General features: G+C 34.1%; 3 protein-coding genes across 5 annotated transcripts in view; all 3 read left to right on the top strand.

Moving 5' to 3' along the window:
- Positions 1-356: 356 nt before the first annotated feature.
- On the top strand, positions 357-16,228 carry LOC119069944 (E3 ubiquitin-protein ligase RNF181). 2 transcript variants are annotated; one of them, XM_037174171.1, is made up of 3 exons: positions 357-524; positions 15,580-15,891; positions 15,959-16,228. In XM_037174171.1, exons 2-3 carry the CDS (start codon positions 15,586-15,588, stop codon positions 16,091-16,093), a joined length of 441 nt encoding a protein of 146 aa, XP_037030066.1. In that variant the 5' UTR covers positions 357-524; positions 15,580-15,585; the 3' UTR covers positions 16,094-16,228. The 2 variants fall into 2 exon arrangements, with proteins under 2 accessions (XP_037030066.1, XP_037030065.1); XM_037174170.1 differs by having other exon boundaries at positions 359-524; positions 15,586-15,891.
- LOC119069943 (STE20/SPS1-related proline-alanine-rich protein kinase) lies at positions 604-13,163 on the top strand. 2 transcript variants are annotated; one of them, XM_037174168.1, is made up of 2 exons: positions 604-741; positions 11,064-13,163. In XM_037174168.1, exon 2 carries the CDS (start codon positions 11,140-11,142, stop codon positions 12,685-12,687), a length of 1,548 nt encoding a protein of 515 aa, XP_037030063.1. In that variant the 5' UTR covers positions 604-741; positions 11,064-11,139; the 3' UTR covers positions 12,688-13,163. The 2 variants fall into 2 exon arrangements, with proteins under 2 accessions (XP_037030063.1, XP_037030064.1); XM_037174169.1 differs by lacking the exon at positions 604-741 and adding an exon at positions 3,698-3,734.
- A 2,493-nt stretch (positions 16,229-18,721) lies between the features above and the next one.
- The window catches only part of LOC119069932, a 74,400-nt gene continuing 71,054 nt past the window's right edge, over positions 18,722-22,067 (top strand). Inside the window, exons 1-4 of the mRNA XM_037174156.1 lie at positions 18,722-19,073; positions 20,512-20,647; positions 21,264-21,687; positions 21,744-21,818. Of these exons, the coding sequence (XP_037030051.1) occupies positions 18,965-19,073; positions 20,512-20,647; positions 21,264-21,687; positions 21,744-21,818 (744 nt within the window). The 5' untranslated portion in view covers positions 18,722-18,964. The remainder of the gene's footprint in view (positions 19,074-20,511; positions 20,648-21,263; positions 21,688-21,743; positions 21,819-22,067) is intronic.

Raw genomic sequence — 22,067 nt, 5'->3', positions numbered from 1 at the left:
ACTTCTAGTAACACGTCAAATGAATTGGTAACGTAAGTGGTAACAACCTGGTAATAGACAGTGTCTACATGGAAATTCAACATGACCAAAATAAAAACCGATTTATTATTCGATCAACCAACAAACAAATCGGACAGCAAACATTTTTTTCTACAATATAATGAAATTTCAATCCATTCAAAAGCCCAAAAATGTTGTTTCCTGGCAAGATGTCCTGCAAGCGCGACCAGACCGACAGTATTATATCATTCACAATTGAATTATTTCGAGATAAGATATAGGTTTCTGTTTTAATTTTGAAATGGTTGTGAGAAGATGCCATCTATTGTTTTACGCACCGAAATGACTGAAACGTCATTCCGTCGAAATGTCATCAGTTGAAGTTTTATATTGTTAATGGAGTGGATGTCATATACTTTCTTGTAAAATCTGAATAATTTTTTTTTTGCTAACTGAAATTCGGTTTATACATTGCCTATTGAATAATCTCGGTTGTTACCTGAACACATAAATATCTAACGAAGGTGTGTATTTTGTCAATCAATTTCAATTAAATTATATAATTGAATAAAAAAGTGAGGTTATAATTCAACCAAGAACATTAATCAGTATTTTTTGTGCAGATGATGATTTTTTTTCTGTTAATATTAAATTGCGTGAATTTAGTTGATTTATTTAATTGGGCTTATTGCAATGAAATGTTAAATTAGTTGCTAATTTTTCTAGCAAATACGTGAATTGGTTCATCATTTGATATTTTTTACTTTCTGTTTATATTTTTTTATGTGTAGTTTTTGGCATTTATATACATAATGTTCCGAATCAATGACTCGCAATTATAATATCACTTTTTTAATAAAAATAAGAGAAAAAAAAACATAAATATGTCTTCTATAAATAAATAATAGTTTCCTCTGCATTTAATACTGCACATTCCACCAATATTTACGTCATTTAATTAATTTAAATTTGTGCAAATGTATTGTGTATGGAACTTCTTGTACAATTTTTTTTTTACAATCTAATCAACGCCGCGGTACTTAAAGGTAACGTAAGGTCGTGATTCCAGATTAAGTCAAATTTATTTATTGCTACCCAAAATATGTGAATATATAGAGAGACTATGGACTTTAATTGATTTACATATTTCTCATCGATTTACTAAATAAATCCCTCCAATTTTCGATTTGTTGTCAATTTTTGTTGTTTTTTTTTCTGGAAAGTTTTTTTTTTCTTCTCTCTGGTGACTAATAGATTGTATATCTTGACGAAATTTACTTGAAATGTTGTATACATGTCAAATTTTCGTTAATGAAATTAAATATTTTAATTAGTACGTTTTTCGTGCGCCTTATCAGTCTGAGAATAAAAAAAAAACACACACACACACCAACTCACAAAATAAGTTGAAGGAAGAAGAAGGAAAAAAAAACGAAAAAAAGACGACAAATTGATTATGGAGAGAGTGTTACAGGCAAACGGAATTTGCAAGCCTAATTTTTCCTAGGTCAAAATCCATTGTGTCATGCACTTTTTCCTCTGTCAAAAACCATTGAGTCATGCGACAATGTGTCGAAATGGCATGATCGAATTGTGTAAGAGTTGTTACCAATCTGATATGTACCTCTAAATTAACACGTCAAATTCCGGTCGCAACTTAAAATTCCAATTAACATAATGTTAAGCGGTCTCTGCAATTGTAGGTCCCCGGTGGATGCGTTGCGTGTGAAAGTTTTTTTTTTTGTAGAGTGGTTCAATTATTTTGCTTATAAATGTCCGTAAACGTCACGTATGGCAGTTAGTTATTTAGTCTACTCTTGGGTCTGTTCAAACACTGTTCCCCGTATGTCTATCCGTGTGTCTCAGAATTACGAAGTTTCGATGATTCGAAAGTTTTGTGTTAATTTATGATTAAACATGTACCCTCATTCAATCGGCTGACATAGTACATTCCTGTAATTGAACCTAAGAAGAAGAAAAAACAACACTTGCAATCACTTAATTGTTCTCTTCGATCATGTGTTCTAATTTACGTATGTAATAATGATGATCATGCTAATAATAATAATAAAAAACGCTCACTACGCAATCAAATTTAAAAAAAAAATTAGAGCCAATGACCTCGTTATACTAAACACAGTGGGATTTTTCGGTTTCTTTCTTTTTTTCTCATTTAATTAATTTGTGACAGATTTACCAACCATCAGCGATGATAAATTTGTTGATGTTCTTTATTGATTTTGATGATATTTTCGAATCAAGTGATTTTTTTCGTTCGTTTTTATTGTTGTGAGGAAATCAAAATGATTTAAATTGGATTGAACTGGATGATGATGACATTAAACGATCGTATTACTATTGGGACTTCTTCATTTTAGTGTAGTGTGTGCGGATCAGCCAGTCAATTTATTCACATTTGTTCCCAGTTCGCTTTCCTTATTTCCATTTTTATTATCTGTCACATCTGAATCTCTTCATCTTGCAGAACAGTGACTTCAAAATGAACGAAATTTCACATACAAAAAAAATGCCGCAAAAGCATTCTTCTTATCAGATTGACAAGGTTAATCTGAAATTAATTCAATGCCTGATGCAATAGTAAAGCCTCTTCAGAAAAATGTCTAAAGAAAAAACTTTGTGAAGTGTGCTCTGCGAAATTGTTGTCGTATGATCTTTTTATTGTCAAATGAAACTTTTTTTTCTTCTCATTCATTGAACAAATCCTTGGCTTTATTTTTTACTTCTTTCTTTTCTTAGTCATCTACTCGTAGAAGAATATTTATGATGGAAATTTCGTTCTGTATGCTTCAGCATATCGAATATAATAATGCGACTAATTCAACTTCATATTTGATTTAAAAGTTACTAAAAATCGATACAGACTTTTTGTATACTTAAAACGGGTTTTTCTAGTTCACACTGAAGCCTAACACTAATTAACAATTTCCAATTTCAATCTTATCATCGAATAAGAATTTTTGTTCGTGTATTTATCCACGTAAATTCTTCGAATTATAATCAATTTGTTGTGGTAACACCAAAGAGCAAAAAAATAGCTATTCCACCGTACGTTTTTTTTTACCATATAGGTATAAGCACACATCGAGTTTTTTTTTATGTTTTTTCAAAGTGTATTTACATAAATGCTGATATGATTTTATAGTGATATTGTTGTTGTATACTGTCTGATGAAACGAAAGCGCTTTATCGGTATATTATAGTGTTGCATTATCGTGAATGTTTGTTTAAGGCTCGTTGCTTAAAATATGCCATTATTTTTGTAATGTACGTGGCTGCTGCACACTGATAAAAAAAGCGAACAGACGTATGTGTTGGATGATGGTGTTTTACAAAAAAAAAGTTCAATTAAAACATGGTCTTCGCGTGTGCGATTTTTCAGTTCTTGTACTTCTATCAAAAAATTTCTTTTATTTTGACAAAATTGTTTACAATTTACTGTGTTGTCTGTTTGGTGTCCCTTTAGTCAGGAATTGCAAAGTTTCTCATTAAATTTTTTACACAAACCATTTACGAACTCTAAATGTTTGTTCATCAGAATTTTTTCCGCTTCCATTCGAATGAAATTTAAATTTAAAAAAAATTATTTGTGCAATTGTACAAACACCCGACCAACAAATTCCGAATGCCATCTCTTTTTTCAACGAAAAATATATTCAGTTTTGAGATTTGTCGCACATGGACACATCACTCATTCATTATAGACGATAATAAATGTAAAGGTTTCTATATTTTGTGTGTTAAACGATTTTTGATGTTGTTTCGCTATTGTTTGTCATTTACTAATGCGAGGCGTTCTTCGCCATATAATATTTTGTTAGAAAAAAAAAACAAAGTTTTCATGCAAGTTAATTTGCTAAGTAAAGTGGTTGACAATGAATTGCAAGGTGAAAGTTGTTGGCTGAATCATTCAGAAAAAGAACTGAGTTTTTTTTTAATGAAATTCATAAGAGCTTATCGTGTCAAATTCCCTTCGAACGTATCGATAGTTTAAATAAAAGTTGTGACTCAACGTAGAACAGCCTCTTTTAATTAACGTTCCTAAACGTCTTGGATAACGTAACGATAAAACAATTTAGTTTCACATAACATATTAAATAAAGATCTCTCTAAACAAAACAAGATCAAATTGCATTCCGACAACATCATTAACTTTACCATTTATATTAATAATATTTGCGGTCACGGTCGTCGATCCGTAACTCATTTATTTGAAAAATGTAAAACAATCGTTTTAAATTTAGAATAAGATTATTTCCGAAGACCGTAAACTAGGCAAATAATCGTATTAGTTCGACATATAGTGGTACATCCGCCTCTCGGTTATAGATAGAGATATTTATACATATTGGTTGTTGTAATGTGGGAAGTGTGATGTGTGAGAAAGAAATATAAATCGAAACTATTGTGAAGTCGTAAAGAATATCGTGATATGAAAGGTATCACCACTTCCATTCGATGACTGCTAGCATCTCAATTTCTGAACGTCAATTCATTTTCTTTAGAGTTAAATCAAATTACTTGTTCACCCTGCCTGGGTGACTTGACTAGTGTATACTAGACACTTTCTTATCAATGTTTTTATGTCGAGAATGAGCCTTGCATCTTATAGCGCATAATTCTGACTATAATTTCACCCATGGAAGACATAATATTGTTTTGTCATTTTAATTCAATTTTGGTAGGCTTCCCACTCATTTAATATAATTTTTCTTACCTTATAGGAAAGAGATGTTCGTTAATAGAGCATTTTTTCTTCGCCCAGATTCGTTGTGTAAGGTCTGAGTAGTCGCTTCCGTATAAATTGTTTTAAGATAGCGTGAATTGTTGCGACTTCAAACAATTACGGGTTAAAAATCTACGACAGCCACGGCCTCTCGAGCGTTATGATTTGCGGAACATTTTAAACGCATTTGTACAACGTTGGCTTGTGCACATTGCAAGTAGTACGTTAACAGAAGATTTAGGTTAACCTGAAAACTGTCACATCCAGCCAGGTCAAAATGATTAACCACATGACCCGATGTCTTCAGGTTAGCCCGCCTCGATGTTGAGCCGTCTAACGATCTGCAAAGCTTTCGCCTTTCCTTTCTTTTTTGCATTTTGTGTATTTGGATTCTGGTCAAGAATGGATCCTTTTCGTAATCACCTAACTTATTCTTCGAAACAAAAATCGATGTAGCGATTTATCGAAGGTCTGCATACTTGTTCACCTTAATGGGCGATTAGTATCCATAGAACTAGTGACATATTATTGGCCAAGAAATTCTTCAAATCTATTTTTTACCATGAAGCGATGGGCTCATTTTTGTTGAAATGTACAAAAATATAGACATTTGTACAAACGTGAACCATCATGTAATGTAGTTGCTGCGATTGAAATTCTATCAGCTAGACTTGCTGTCTTCATTGATGAAAAATATAGTAGCAGAACCCTGAAATGGCTAATGTTTTCAGTCAAGTAATTTCTTCACAATTTAATTTCTACCGTACAAGCATCAACAACCAATAATTGTTGGTGTACTTCAGTCGATTAAATTGAATTTACTATATCGAATGGTATAATAATTAAATTATACATAAAACTGAATGTGGCAGCAAATTTAGTAAACATTTTTCAAAAATGTGTTTAATTTGTTGTTTAAACTTGAGGTATCAGTTGAACATGTTACGAGATCGCCTAAAATTACTTTGTGACTGTGTGTGAATTGATAGAGCTGATAAAAATACTTTTTTTTTGTGGGAATTAATTAACATTTCGAGGCAGAGTTTACGTATCAATTTAATGATTCTACAGATGGATACACAATTCGGGAAAATCATGTGACAATATTTACCAGCACGACATTTATTCGTCAATTGGCACTTGAGGTGCAAGCTGGCAACACCATACGTCAAAAATATATGGAAAAATGAGTGACATGACAGCTCGTGATCTTTGCTCATACTCTTTTTTTCACGGAAAATTAACGTCCTCTGCCAATGCACACCACTAGTATTTTATCTAATTGATCATATTTACCTGAGTTGGTTACCCCTCAGATTTGAATGAATTTTTTAATATAATTCCAAATAACCATCTCGTACCTTAGAAAAGATTGCCCAAAAGGGTTAAAACTGTGAGTAGAAGGCCTCAACACTAAGTTCCCATTTGAAAATATAAATCTCGAAATTTCGAAATGCGTAGCCTCATGGTCTCAATAGGTACAATAGTATTGACTTTGAACTTCCCTTTATGGAATAGAAGAATCGATAAAAATCTCAATGACGTTGTCTTTAATAATATTGCAGTATACTAACTCTCAAGGTTCCGCACTCAAGATGCTCCAATTAAGTACAAAAAATAACCGAAATTCGAGTGGAACGATCCACAATATACATACCGATGTATGTATATCAATAGAATATATCAATCTTGTGTTCAGAAACACCCGCTACCAAAAAAGCAATCAATTGAAATCGAACACATTCGGATCGTGTGAATGTGAATGTAAAAAAAAATTACCAACTGAAAACTCATTGAAATTAAACATTCTTTATTTACATTAATATATTTTTCTAACACCTGATTCTATAAATGTTTTTTTTTTCAAACTTTTTTTTTCGAAAAGTTGTTGTTGGATTATTTATTGATTAATTATTTTTATTTTGTGGACGTTTTCAATGCTGATTGGTAACTTGTTGGATTTGAATTTTGAATGAATAGAACGGTGCTGAAACCAATATTTAAAACAAAGAGAAGTTGTGAAATGATATTTGAGTAGAGATTTGTTGCTGTTGTTGTTGTTATTGTTGTTGTGAAAATTAACAATTGCTCAGAAAAGTGCAGTGAAAACGTAAAATTTTTGTTATTAATTTTTGTAATTGGAATATTTGTTGAAACAAAAAAAAACTTTCCGATTTTATTGTCGATACCGTATGTTTTGAAGCCTCTCTATATCACCCCTTAGTGTTATTGCTTGATACTGTTCACATGGGAGTATTTACGCTCTGCATAAATTCTTTTATTCAAAAGCAATCTTTGTGTAACAATATTTTACAATTCTAAACTTGTGTTCATATATGCACAACTATCAACAGTTCGTTCCCTTAAGCTCGTCTGTATTATAGTACGATTTGCATTTGTCAATTGGTACTCGTTACATAAATCCTACTATACGAAGAACGGTAGAAATTTTCACAGAGATTACGCTTTGTATCAGTGTAACCAAAATATTCTTTCATTCATGTAGAAGTTAAGTCAATGTTTTTTTTCCTAATTTCACGTCAAACTTTTCCGATTATCAAAGATTTTATAGGTTACTTGCCTTTCCTGTCCAGCAGGGATCCTTAAATCCGTAAATTATAAATACTTCATACAAAAAGTTACAAGTACAGTTGTAACGGTATCGTTTGGATTTTCTATATTCTCGTTGCAATTCGTGACGTTACAAGCACTTTGCCATCTATAAAAATCGTTCATTATGATTTTACTGTCATCTTTACATCAAGTTACTAGTACCAATAACATTACCATTAACATGTCGTACAATCTCAGTACCGTTACGGACCGTAACTTAAAAATTTTGGTTCTGAAGGTAACGTTACTACATTAAGTAAATAATCGTTTTCACTGAACTTAATAAAAAAAATCCGATATAGGACAGTAGTGCAGCAATTCCTTTCATGACCGACTCAGTGATTATTGTGAGTCCGTATTTCACAAGGTGTTAGTACTTGATTTCCAAAGCAGGCATGTACTGTACAAAAAAATGATGTCGGTCCAGGTCCACTTAAGGTGAAAATTCTTGTTTGCACAGCTCGAGCTGAATGGTAATAGCTTATTGGTGATATTGGTAAATTCACAAAATAGCGAGACTTTTCATTTATGCATAAATACATGTATTAGAAGAAAACATTTATTGAAATAATGAAGGTGCTGCCTCTGTATAACAGAGGTTGCTCATATACACAGCAAAGTTCAAATGACAAGGGTGCTGACTTAGTCTTTCTTCGTGCATAAATCGATAAAATATAATTGACCATGGCATAATCGAACCATCCATTGAGTTTACTCTTAAATTCAAGAATTTCCTTAGTCCATACAAAGATGTTCATATGTTTTTCGGTGAACAAGTGAATTACGGATCACATAATTCAAAACTGATAAGTTCCGAAAGAAAGTCCAAAATTCATTTTTCTTACAATTTACGAATTTTTCAACCTAAGATTCCGTGAGATTAAATGGATACAATCAGAAATAGTACATTTTAACAATGTGTCTTTTTTTTACAAATTTGCAATGTGTTTGCTTTGAGTTTTTGTTTTTTCAATGTACTGTAACTGATCTGGGTATCCTTGTAGGACGTTTTATATACAGAAATATTTAATTCAATACCGCTCAGACCTCCCTTCGTTGGACTCTTTTGTTGACGGTCACATATCAATGTGTGTTTTATGACCTCTGCTTTGCCTTGAACTAACAATCTTCACACGAAAAGCACTATCATTTTTTTGCAATGAAATGTGAAGTATTTTACTTAAAATCGGGACAATTCGTTTCGCCGCCATGAATTAAATTTAACTTTACCTTACATTGTGGACTACAATAAATTTCTTGACATCACAGAAGATTTCAATAATAAATCTTATTTAAATACTCCATCGATTGATAAACGGCACAATCAAATATAGGTTAGATTTTTATGTCTAAAGTACGTGCGCGTTGAAGAAATTGTTTGATAATATTTTCCATGTTAACGACACCTAATATCTTAATTGCATGCGCAAGCTGCACTTCAACAGTAAAGATATGTGCTGACATTTTTAAACACGTTGGCATATCAGAAACTTATTGAAAACGAAAGTAATCGAAAATGTATTTGATTTGAATTTAATTTGTGATTCAATGATGTTAATGTAGAAGAGATTTTATACACGAACCAACAACTACATTGCATTTTCTTACATTAATTCCGCCCTCCCCCGCTCCCACCTTTTTTTTCCTAAATACCATATAATTCTATCCATTACAACAGTGTCAGCTGCAACAGTTGGTTGAGAATATTTTCTCCCCGGAAAATACTTATATGAAAAACATTATTCGAGTTTAAAAGGCCACTTCCTAACGATAATTTGATTGCGAGCTGAGAAAACTTTTTTTTTTGCTTAAATAATTTGTTGATATATTATCTTGTTGCTGTTACTGCAGAAACTTATGTCACACCCGGGCGTTGTCGACGCCATTGTTATAACTTTTGCATGGAAAATCTCGTTAAATTTTATGAAAGAAAAATGATTTCTTACTAATATAATGATTACGAATATCAACAAACGATGGTACTGTATTAATCGCTGTGCCACTCATCCATTTTTCAATAAAATACGAAAAACTTTTTTTTTTATTGATGAAGCAAAGAGAAAACGAAGAAAATTCATAATAAAAAGTAAAATATTTCATTCTCAAACTGGAAATGTATTCTATCAATTTGGAATTGAATGAATAAATCTCATAATAAGTGTTTCTGAGTGCAGTTAGGGAAGACTTGGATATTGGATGGAAAATTGAATATGAAGCCACAAATTTATAGTTAATTTGTATTGAAAATCTACAGTAATATTTTCTGTGAATGGACAAAGTTTTTTTTGAATTTAATTTTGCCATGTTGCCTTCTATTTAAAATATCTTAATAAATACAAATAAATATATTTATTCGAATGCAATCTCTCGGCATCCTCTTTATTTTTTAAATTGAAGACGAAAGTTTGATTGAAAAATGTGAAACAATATTGTTTTCCGTGTTCATGACATATATATTCAGTGGAATGTTCTCTCATTCATATCGATGCATTTTCTTTTTCGTCGTAATCTCATCGCAGAACCATACGAAACTTTAGAGTTAAGGGAAAAGAAATAGGAATTTCGATTGACTTACTGAATTTACTGACTGATGAATTCGGATCAAAGATTTAGATTGGATCAATATTGCTAGTGCGATTAGTCAGGTATCGTCAATTGCAATCTTATTAGAAGCGCCACGTGACACCCACACTCTTATACAAAATAGCTCCTATGCAAACAAAAACTTTTATTTGGGAATTTAGATGTCCGAAGGGAAAACTGCTCCGGAAAGTCATAGTGCAGATCCCAGAAAAGTCACTTCACAAATATCCGTACAGTCAAAGTCATTGGCTCAGCTTGACTCTCACGTCCACACAAAGTCATGGTACAGCTTTTTTCGAAGTAATTTTTCTCTCGTTGATATCACATTCGTGTGCTGTGATGACATTACATCCCCAACAGTATTATACACTATACAGACCTGGGTAAGGCGAACAATATTTCATGTTTTCGGCAAGTGTTCCAACGCATAATGTTTTGTTAATATTCTGCCCTGACTATTCAATTTCTTACAAGATGACATTTTGTGCTTCATGGAGTTGCACGAAAATTTTTATTATTTCAATTTTAATGGTTTTGCATTGTTTTGGTTGGGACCAGTTATGCTGGAACAAGATATTTCTAGCATAGAAAGACATGGGCATTAGTTGCTTTTGGATATAAAGTATGAATGGACTAGTCGTACTAATAAAACTAGCTGGTAATATTGATAGTTCTGAATTGTTTCATTAAAACGTATTGATATCATTGTTAGATACTTGATCTTGTAAAACTTTAGACGTACACGTTTACAGTGTTCTACTGTTTATCACCTTCATTGCATCCAAAATAATTGTTCTGTGCATTTAATCTAGTAGACTTTTCCTCGAACACTCGTTTTCGCTTTTATCGTAAAATCATAGTTATGCAGATCCTATCACCATTTTTAGCCATACGATTCCATTAATATCACGTGTAGATATTGTACAGAATGTAAACCATCTGCGGTATGTCCAATCATGAAAATCTGTAACCGAATGTGATGCCTTCATTTTCTAATCAAACATTTTTTGTTGTTGTTTTTTATCTTCTCGTACACTGCCGTCATATTTCAAGCATTAGACTCCTACGAATTTATTTATAGCACAAATAGGACTCTAATCGTTTGTTCTTTTTGACTATACAGAGTAAAGCTGTAATATCCGGCTCAATCATTCAGTCATACAACCCGTAAGAATTAATTCACAAATCAGACAAACAAAATGGCATCAACCAATTCATTGACATCAAATCCTTCATCGGCAACGTTATCGTCAGCAGCAGCATCAGCTCCAGCACCTGTCACACCATTACAATGGCCTAATAAAAAGGAAGACTATGAGCTACGTGAAGTGATTGGTGTCGGTGCAACGGCCGTAGTTCATGGTGCATTTTGCATACCGCGCAGTGAAAAGTGTGCCATCAAACGAATTAATTTAGAGAAATGGAATACGTCAATGGAAGAATTGCTGAAAGAAATTCAAGCCATGTCCAGCTGTAATCATGAAAATGTCGTAACGTACCACACCAGTTTTGTGGTTAAGGATGAATTGTGGCTGGTGTTACGATTACTTGAAGGTGGCAGCTTATTGGACATAATAAAACATCGAATGCGAACAACAAATTGCAAACATGGGGTGTTCGATGAATCGACTATTGCAACGGTGCTGAAGGAAGTCCTCAAGGGATTGGAATACTTTCACAGCAACGGTCAAATTCATAGAGATATTAAGGCTGGTAATATTTTACTGGGTGACGATGGAACGGTTCAAATAGCCGATTTTGGTGTGAGCGCGTGGCTAGCAACTGGTCGCGACATGTCACGACAAAAAGTGCGGCACACATTTGTCGGTACGCCGTGCTGGATGGCACCTGAAGTGATGGAACAAGACCATGGTTACGACTTTAAAGCCGATATATGGTCATTCGGTATTACTGCTATTGAAATGGCAACCGGTACGGCTCCATACCATAAATATCCACCAATGAAAGTCTTAATGTTAACGCTACAAAATGATCCGCCTTCGATCGACACGGGTGCCGACGAAAAAGATCAGTACAAAACGTATGGAAAAACTTTTCGAAAAATGATAGTAGAGTGCCTACAGAAAGAACCATCGAAGCGCCCCACAGCTAGTGAACTCCTGAAACATCCATTCTTCAAAAAGTCGAAAGATCGTAAATATCTAACACAAACATTGCTGGCATCCGGACCATCGATGGAAACTAGGGTAACAAAAGCGTCAAAACGTCAACCGGGCGCATCGGGTAGACTTCATCGTACTGTAACGGGTGAATGGGTTTGGTCCAGCGAAGAGGAGGATAATGGCAAGGAAGACTCTGATTCAGAGGAAATGGACAGACCAATGAATCGATTAGACATAGTGGATTCATCCGACGACGAACAATCGGAACTAACCGTCACCGTTCCGTCGGAAGCCACCGGTACGGAGAACACAAATTCGGAAGATGATTTTCCGCCGGTTAATTTGGTATTACGAATGCGAAACGAGAAACGAGAACTGCACGACATTCGATTCGAATTTGCTGTCGGCAAGGATTCGTCCGAAGGTATTGCGTCCGAATTGGTGGAGGCTGGCCTGGTCGACAGCCGTGACACGGTTCCGATGGCCGCTAATTTACAGAGATTAATCGATACGCGATCGCAACGAAAAACCGTCACATTTCAATTGAGCTCAGGCTGCGCTCCCGATGAAGTGATCGACGAAAAAGCACTGATTGGTTTTGCGCAAATTTCAATTACTGATTAAAACTTGATTGTTGCTTTTCATCCAATTTTTTTTTTATTTTTTAATTTAAATTAATTTTTTATTTTAAATTTTTGATTTAAATGAACTGTTTTACTGTATCCAGGCCAATCCTATCACGTATATAATATATGTTTCTTGTATTAAAAAAAACATTTTGTTGTAAGGTCAAACTTTATAAATGAAATATGATTCTAGTTCTTAAAATAAATTAAAATTACAATGAAAAGTAAAATGAAAAAAATGGAATACAAAACATATTTTATTTATAATTACTTATCGCCACTTTAGAGCTATAAAGAAAATATAATTTTAAAAGAACTCTAGGAATAAAAATAAATAAAAGAAAGAAAGAAAAAAATAAATAATGAATTAAATAAATGAGAGATGTTGTAAATACTTAAGGAAAAAATTATTATGTTGTGCTAGTGTGCTGTAGAATTTCAATTAAATTTATAATAAAAAGCTTATGTTACGTATTTCCACTATTCAAGATTCAGTCAATATCCAATATCCAATGCCACTCAAAATAGCAATATCGTGTAGGCCCATACGCATATCAGTCCCTCCAAAAAAGAACGGTTTGCATCCTTTGTCAAATTGTTAAATTATCCCGATACGAAAAAGTGTTATTATTCCACTTTTATTTTGAGGATAGCCCTAATGCACATGTATCTCAGTCGTCATCGTAGAAAGTGAAAATTGTTAAATAAAGGGTTAAATAATGGGTCTAATACAGTTATAGTAGACTACGTACTTGATTGGCAATTTGTTATTTTGACTAGTGGATAGTTTGTAGCTCGAAGCCTGGAGATAATATTCACCAGTCAAACAACAAAATATCCAAGCAAGTCTGTAATCTTGTTCCAAGCAAGTACGTATTCAAGTACCACCGCACAAACGTAATGACACCATTAAGTATCTGAAGTGCTAAGCCACTTTACCGCTTCCCATTTCCGGTAACATGTTCGTTCCTCGAATTTATTTTATCTAACCGCCAAATAAATGCTGAACATTTCGGACTGAACCAAGTGGACTGGCCAGTAGACTCTTCAGTGTAGAGACGCCAAATTTTTTCGTAGCACTCTATTCTCTACAACTTATTTTCACGCGAAGAAACTTCATTTGTGTTATTACAGAAAAAAAGCCTTATTAGTGAGTTAGTTCACATGAAAATAAGCTTCATGACATCAATATCTTTATGACAGATTGTACTAAAATACCCTTATAGTTTCTAAACATGATTGTCGTATATCAGTTGAATCTAATGAAAAGATTTTTCGTGTTTCAGTCGGTCAAAAACAATAGATTTTCACATAACCGCAAACCGAAAGCGGAACCCGAGGGACGTGTACAGTACAGCCACCGTGTGTGTATTCTGCTATTTTGAAAGTTATTTTATTGTAACAGATGAGAGTGTCTTTTTACACACAAGAGACCAAACGGACCAGATTCATTGCTTCACAGCTATACACTCTCATCATGTACAGTAAATTAATTAATGAAAAAAAAACGAGAGTTGAGGAGACGTCTTTCGATTTTGTGACGCCGGACAGAAATTTTTATTATGTGACCAATTTACTTAAATTCCAATGACGGAAGATTGTTCAAAAATAGAAACTAAGCCTAAAAAGTAGTCGTTTGAGTAATGTAACAGGAAAACCTTGTTCCTCCATCCCGTCGCGTGTTTGAGCTACAAATTAAGAAAGGGATTGTCAAATGTCTTCAGGGCAAAATTTCACTAAAATCGGCTATCCGACCGACTACAATAAACAATTAAATCAAAGGAGATACACATAAATGTTCCTGATTCTTCATTATTTCTAATCAATGACTAATGACGTGATTCGTGAAAGTCAAAAGTATTTTTCCCATGAATTCAAAAACAAATTTAATCCACGATAGTCAGTAAATTGCAATGGAGCCGTTTCAGCTCTCTCAATAATTTCACTTATTGTTTATTACTCGCATTATCGTCTCAGGTTTCGTTCTTTTCAACAAATTCCATTAATACATTGCTTCATGTGCAATTATCATTATCCAACTTTTTTCTTGGTTTTACCTCCGTTTCGCAAACAATCATTGATATGAACAATTTATGAAATTGAGTATGTGGAACGGGCGTGTAGCTTTTCGTTTCGTAGAAGCCCACTAACCCATACCCCTCTGTAGGCAGAATCAACTCTCTCGAATCATTAATTTTAAGGTATTTTACATCAAGCGGCTATAATATGTTCACAGAAACAATATATACACCTGTGTGTATACGTTTAACCAATTTAAAATAGACTGCATCCATATACCAGATCCTGGACTGTGTTCCTTAAAATTGTCATTGTATTCGATTGCATTTTGATTATATGTATGGTTGGTACATGTATGGTAAAATGTCTGTTGTGGAAAATAAATTTTTGCCTTTCAGTGCATGTCATCCTGTTTGTATTTTATTTACTCTTAAGTGGAAAATAAATTGCGATTGTTTTTGTTTCGGTTTTTTGGATTTTAATTATTTGCAGTTTTCGTCAGTTTCCAACTTTTGAATTTTTTTTTACTGTAGTCACCGTACCATTTACAGCTAAATTATTGGAATTTTGTATAATTTGACGAAACTAACGAAACGATTTTTTGTTGCTAATTAGACGACAATAGCATAATTAAGTTCATTGTTCAGATTTTTAAGATTTACATAAATTTCCATCTATGTAACCTAATCTAACTGACTGCATTTCATTGGTTGCGTTGTAACGTTGCCTGGGTACTTACTTACGTCCACAACGTTAAAATAGATCCTAAAGTTTACTGACGACTCATTGCCCCTCTTTCTCTCTCCTCTCCTTCCATTTCAACAGATCCATAATCGCTTGTGCACTCAACGACTTTTTCTACATTAAACAGGAATAAATGGATTATTTCGATGAAATGGGTTGGACTCCCATCGATGCACAGGAAGTGGGCAATCATCAGATGTTGTTGGTGGTACGATTCCTTAACGAGAACGGATTTTTCGGTGACGATTTTGATGCGAATAGACTGGCCCCGCCGGCATCGAAAGAGTTCGTGAAAAATTTGGAAGAAAAAAAGTGCACCAAAGATGATGAGACGTGTACAATTTGTTTGAAGCCAAATGCCGACGACGAAGAAATATTTGCAATTCTTCCGTGTAAACATATGTTTCACCGGACCTGTATTTTACCATGGCTTGAAAGGGTACTGAAGCTACACTCACATTTTAACAATTCAGTTTTGTTTCACAGTTTTGTTGTGCATGTTTTAGACAAATTCATGTCCAGTGTGTAGACACGAGATGCCAACTGATGATAAAGAATATGAGGAAAGGAAGAAGCATCGATCACGTGCTGCACAGCGCGAAGAGGAATTGGAAACTCTTCATAATTCCATGTTTGGTTAAATTTCAATAGCATTTTTAATCGTGTGGCAACCGTCTCAACATTCGTAATTATGCATTTTCTTTATTAATAATTTGGATTAAGTGTGGCTTAAGGGTTCTATTCATTAAATAAAAATCGTTGGTGGATCTGTCCGTGCATTATTATTATTATTTTTATGTTTTTACGTGGCAGCAGACAACGATGCATCGAGCATTTTCAATATTATGACTATTTTAGACTGCACATAGCGAATATCTGTTTTTAGGATTTTAGAACGACTGCACAACTATACATTCATCAAGTCAAATTAGAGTTATTGTAAGTCTACTCTCAGAATGTGTGGAGCACACACCTTCGATACATCCGTAATCCTTTTTCTTCAGTGAAAGTGTCATAACGAAAATACAAATACGATTGATAACATCACGGCAAAAAAATATGCGGGAACAAACACTTTTTTGTTACTGTTACATTGCGCTAGACACAATTTAAAGAGAGTTAGGGAGCAACAGAAATTTGAGGAATTTATTTTCTCAGGTCACAATTTGAAATCATTTTCCTAAAGTCAGAAAATGGGGTAAGTCGTGACAAAGCCTGAAGTGGGTAAGTAGAGGCAGTTTAAATTAATTCTCCGTATTTTATGAATGTGATACGATCAATGTTTGATATGAAGAAGTTATGCAGATCACTAGTGCCGTTATCGCTAATTCCACTGAATTGTGCAGAAATTTTCATACAAAATTTGTGAAAAATTAGTTGAAGTCACCAACATTTTTGGCAAAGGCATTAGTGTATTTCGAATTCACTCAAAAGACCATGTATCGAAATAACGATTTTAGTTTTGAAGTTCTTAATGGACCATTAAATAGTCAATGAATGGTTTTCGGTTTAACAAAATAGAACAGTTAAAGGCAACTAAATTTGTGGCTAGATTCACGGCAGAGCAAAGCAACCCACGCAGGAGCGCTTTATTTGACTAGGGACAATTTTACGAATTAAATTTTTCAATTTATGTCAGTGTTCATTTGAGTTCATTTTCATACAGTGTATTAGGTCCCTTATTTGACGTATCAAAAATTAGCCGCTACTGCTAGGTTTATTTTACTCTGCCGTGCTAGATTTCAGTTGTGTTGCCAGCTAATCCACTCAAACAATCACACTACTTACTTATACCACTACCAAACGTATGCGTCTGATTATTACGCCCATAAAAATTCGTGTTTCGTGTAAGTGGACCAGCTGATAAAATAAGATAAATGATAACAGGTGGCGTTACTGCTGCCTCACCGGGCCAGCACAGCACAGCTCATAAAATAAAACGTTATACTTTACACGTGTAATAATTTGATATCTCGTATCACGATGAGTAAAAGTACCTCGGGCTGAAGCCCTCGGATACTTTTACTCATCGTGATACGAGATATCAAATTACTTCACGGGTATAGTAATGTACTATTGTTCTGATTAGCCTACTATCGTAATAGTTAATTTCCTAACGCATGCTAAAATGAGACATGCTTAGCAAGGTTTCCAGGTCGAGCTGGAGGCGAATGAGAGGTTTCCAGCTCGAGCCGGAGGCGAAAGCTGGAACAAATTCGCTTAAAAAGCCCTTTAGCATAAGTTAGCAACAGCGTTTTTCCTAAATGACGTGGGAAATAAACGACTAAGTCGCAATATTTCAACACTAGTTGAGAAAACTTAATTAAAGATTACTAGAAAGGTTTTAAAGGTTACTAAAAGGTTTTAAGAATTTAAATTCTTAAATTAACTGAAAATCTTGTGAATTCTTGAAAATTCTTAAAATTATAGCGGCTGTGGTGGAATTCTGAATTTGTATGTATAAAACTCAAAAGTTCCGCGTTGATTAGAACAGCGACCATAACGGTTGTATAGAGCTCAGCAAGGTCTATAAGGTCTATCACCACACGCCTGATTTTGTTTTGGCAAGCGGCTGTGCTAGTGGTGATGCACAGATTAGTTAAAATGAACTTTAAAACCGTCTTCCATAGAGTCTTAACCAAGGCTGTATACTTTGGGGAGGTCACGCAGATCGCCATTTTATTAGATACGCGAGAACACACCCTTTCCATACAAACAAATTCATCAAAATTGAATTTGTATGGCGTGGTGATTTTTTTTGTATGAAACGTAGTGTGTAACCCGCGTATCTGCATCTGCGTGACATCCCCAAAGTATACAGCCTTGGTCATAACCTCAACACTATTAAAAATTCAATTGTCAAAAAAAAAGTTGTGGTTATGGTTCTATGGATCACATCAGTTCGTGTTCGGTGCATTTTGTTTATACCTGTTTATATTTTATATTTTCCCACACATTTTTTTCTAATGAAGCGAATTCATACCAAGCAAATCTTTGTACCATCTACCGATTGAATTTTTTTGCTTGAAAATCTTCTGTTTTGCGCAAGTTAAATATTGAATTCAAAACGGTTGAATTCAAATTCAGTTGTGTCATAAGAGTGTCGGTTACGCAGTTTTTGTTCTATTACTTTTTTACGCTTATACTAACTCATTCAAAGTGCTATCACACGTATCACACCATAAAATTCATAGAAAGAGAGCGTAAGGAGCGTATCTTTCTCTCATATGATATTGACAGTTAGCCGGTTCTTTTGTTTATTTCTAAAAGTTTACGTACATATGAAAAACGGTGAGAAAATTGTATGTGAATAAAAGGTGTACGAACGGTTAGCACATTTCTTTTTGCATTAGCCATATTATAGAATGACTTCTGTTTTTGTAACGTACCTTGTTCGAATGTCGTTCAGATCGAACGTTTCATTTTTTATTGTCATATAACAATACAATTACCTATCAAGTGTATTAATCAAGATTTCATAAACAATATTGCAAGTTGAAGTGAATTTGAGGATGGAACCATCCATTAAATTACCATTAAGTCTTTTACAAAATGATATTCCAGCGTCTTGGATCGATGTTCCAAAATGCTTCAAATGCAACAATGCATTTCACAAATCAAGTAAGTACATAATCGAGACAATTATTTTCATTATTTTTTCGATTTTACTAAATTTGGCATTTGTAACGGTTTTATTATATCAAACAATCGTATGAAAAGATGACACGTGTGTGAGGCCATTATCACGGCATTGCTATAATTTTTTGATGCTGGGAGTATTTAAAAAAAATTACTCTGTAAGTATCTAAGGAGTAACGTGGAGAATTTTTTGGAATTTACATATTTTCAGACCTGCTCTCACTTTCCAAATTTCTCGACGCCGCGCCATAATCATGTCCCATTTTCGAGTAATGTCCTCTATGCATCTCTAATGATAATTCCATTTTAATAAAGAACTACATGCTCAAAATCTCAGATCTTCTTTGTTTTGCCGGACACTTTATTGACGAAGTAACTTCATTCAATTTTTATCAATTCGTTAGAAACATTAAGTGACAGAAAATACTATGTTAAGAAACATGGATGCTTTGCTGAAAAGCATGCATTCGGACGTTATTTAAATAAAGTATTTGAATTGAGCGCAAGAAAAACAGAAATTGATCCCAAGAAAAAGAAGAATTGATCGCAAGACAAATACAATTTGATTGCAGGGTACATTTTCTTAGTAAGTACAAAATGATTAAAAATGGAAACTTGAAAGGCAGTTCCTGCAATCCTGAGAGATGTATTACTTTTACAAAATTATTAAGATCGCTTTTTCTTGCGATCGGTTTAAATACATGCCAAAATAAATGGACGAATGTGTATGCTGTTCAATAAAAAATAGATTTCGTTGTAGAGGATTGACCAGCAATTAGAAAACTGAGCAGAGAAGGTCAGACTACCTTAAATAAATTCATTTTTTGTTGAAAGGTTCGGTGTGGTTATGGGGTTTTTACACTTTTACACCAAAAATACAGTGAGGAACGCACAAATGTTGGCTATTAATTTCAGTCATCCATAACTCATAACTGTAAAACAGGCTTCTCACACATCCTACTGTCACTGTGCGCCAAAATCAAACTTAGGAAAAACTCGTTCTCATGTGGGATTATAACTTATATTAGTAAAAGAAGCAAATTTTCCATGCATTCCATGTCGATTCGCAAGCAGCTATTTCAAATTGACTGGCAGATGACGGAGCTACTCTAAAAATATAGAGCTCAGCCTGTGTCAGTTGATTTTAAGTTTACAGTCTGAGAAAAATGATAGGTCACAATTCTCTTTAGTCATTCCGAATACATTATGCATGTATATTAACAAGGATGTCGAATGTGGAATGAATAACAATGGGATTGTGATCGTTGAAAATGTGACCGACCGTACGATAAAATTCGGATTTTTTATCTTATCTGAGTTTCATATGAATAATATACCTACCACACTGTCACGCACGTAAATATTATAAAGGCACATCATCATCCCTCGATCATCCCTATATTTTTCCACCAATTTTCAGAGAAAGTGCAGCATTATCCATGCCGCTTATCTTGTGGACATATTTTATGCAGTACGTGCCTCATTGCAATCAGAAAAAATAAAAATGATGCCAAGTGTGGACAATGTTCGCTGAAAATTCTCCATAGAAATTCAAGGTAAATTTATGCAAACACAACCGAAGTAAACGTTTCTACACGTACCAATAACGAGCTTGTATTCGTGTGGTTTGTTTTACATGAAATTGATAAACCCAGAACTCACGTTGTGGGATTTATACTGAATTGTTACATTACCCGATACGAAAAACATTTGCTGTACGACTGCTTTGAGCGCTGGGAGCGTCATAGTATCACAGAATATAGGGAGTTCAAAACTTTGGTATGAAAATTAAAGGCAGATTTGAGGCAAATACCGAATGCAATTGAAAAATTAAATTTTCGTTGTCAGGTCTGACATGCTGTACTTGTCAAAGTGGAAAATTAAAAAATTTAACGCCAGACCTTACAATAAAAATTAGATTTTACAATTGCATTCGTTATGTGGTCGTCATCGACACCAATTCGAATTGTCTACAATGCGTGACATCTGAGATATAAACTGATGTTACTATTGTAGTACCCTTTTAAGGTATCGGGTAATGTAATAATGTAACATGGTTTCTAACCGTGGCCTTATGCGGAACTGATGCGCAGACAGACTTTTCCCAGATTAGCAATCTCTATTTCGAGTATTAACCGACGATTATGACTTTCTGTTTATTTACCACAACAGCGACTGGCATCAACTCGAATATGACTACTCCCTTATTGGCTTCATCAATTACCAAAAGAACATTGTACCGTACATGCTACAAAATGCATCAGACTCTCCAAACACTGTCCAACTGTCGACCAGCGCGGCAATTGTATCCGTTTGCGTTGAATGTGCGATAAGTACAAAATCCATCTGTATTGAATGTGGAATGGGCTATTGTGAATCCTGTTTCGTTAAAGTGCATTCAGCTGGCGTTGCTTTCAAAAAACATCAGCTTAAACATTTGGATACCAAGCTCTGTGCAATCGGTGGTCCACTTGGCCTATGCAACGCACATGGTAAGGCATTGTCGTACTATTGTCAGACTTGTACGGCACCGATTTGCGGTATGTGCGTTAGTACGTCACACAGTATGCATACTACGAAGGAGCTGGTGAAAGTGGTGAGTTTGATTTTTCTTTAGTTTGATTTGACTTATCGGCAATACTTAAATTTTAGAATGAAAAAGTCTGTCTGGACGAGCCATTAAAGATCTTGAAAGATGTTCGCGACATGATCGAAGAGTCGAAAAAGGTGAGTGCCTAGAATTTTATTTAAATTTAAATCATAGATCAATCAGTAGAAATCGACATTCAAATCCTATATATTTGAAAAATTCCGTCCCAATCCCGCATTGAAAACAAATGCAGCAAATTTGATGAATCAAAAAATTTATTTACAAATACATCGACAATAGCTAGGTTGTCCTAACGCATGCGGAATGGCTTTTTAGTTTAAATAAAAAAGTCCTTTCGCTTAAGTTAGAAACAATATTTTCGCCAA

This window comes from Bradysia coprophila, assembly GCF_014529535.1.
Source record: "Bradysia coprophila strain Holo2 chromosome X unlocalized genomic scaffold, BU_Bcop_v1 contig_416, whole genome shotgun sequence".
NCBI lineage: Eukaryota > Metazoa > Arthropoda > Insecta > Diptera > Sciaridae > Bradysia > Bradysia coprophila.
Note: the sequence above shows the minus strand (reverse complement) of the source record. Positions and strands in the feature narration are given on the sequence as shown.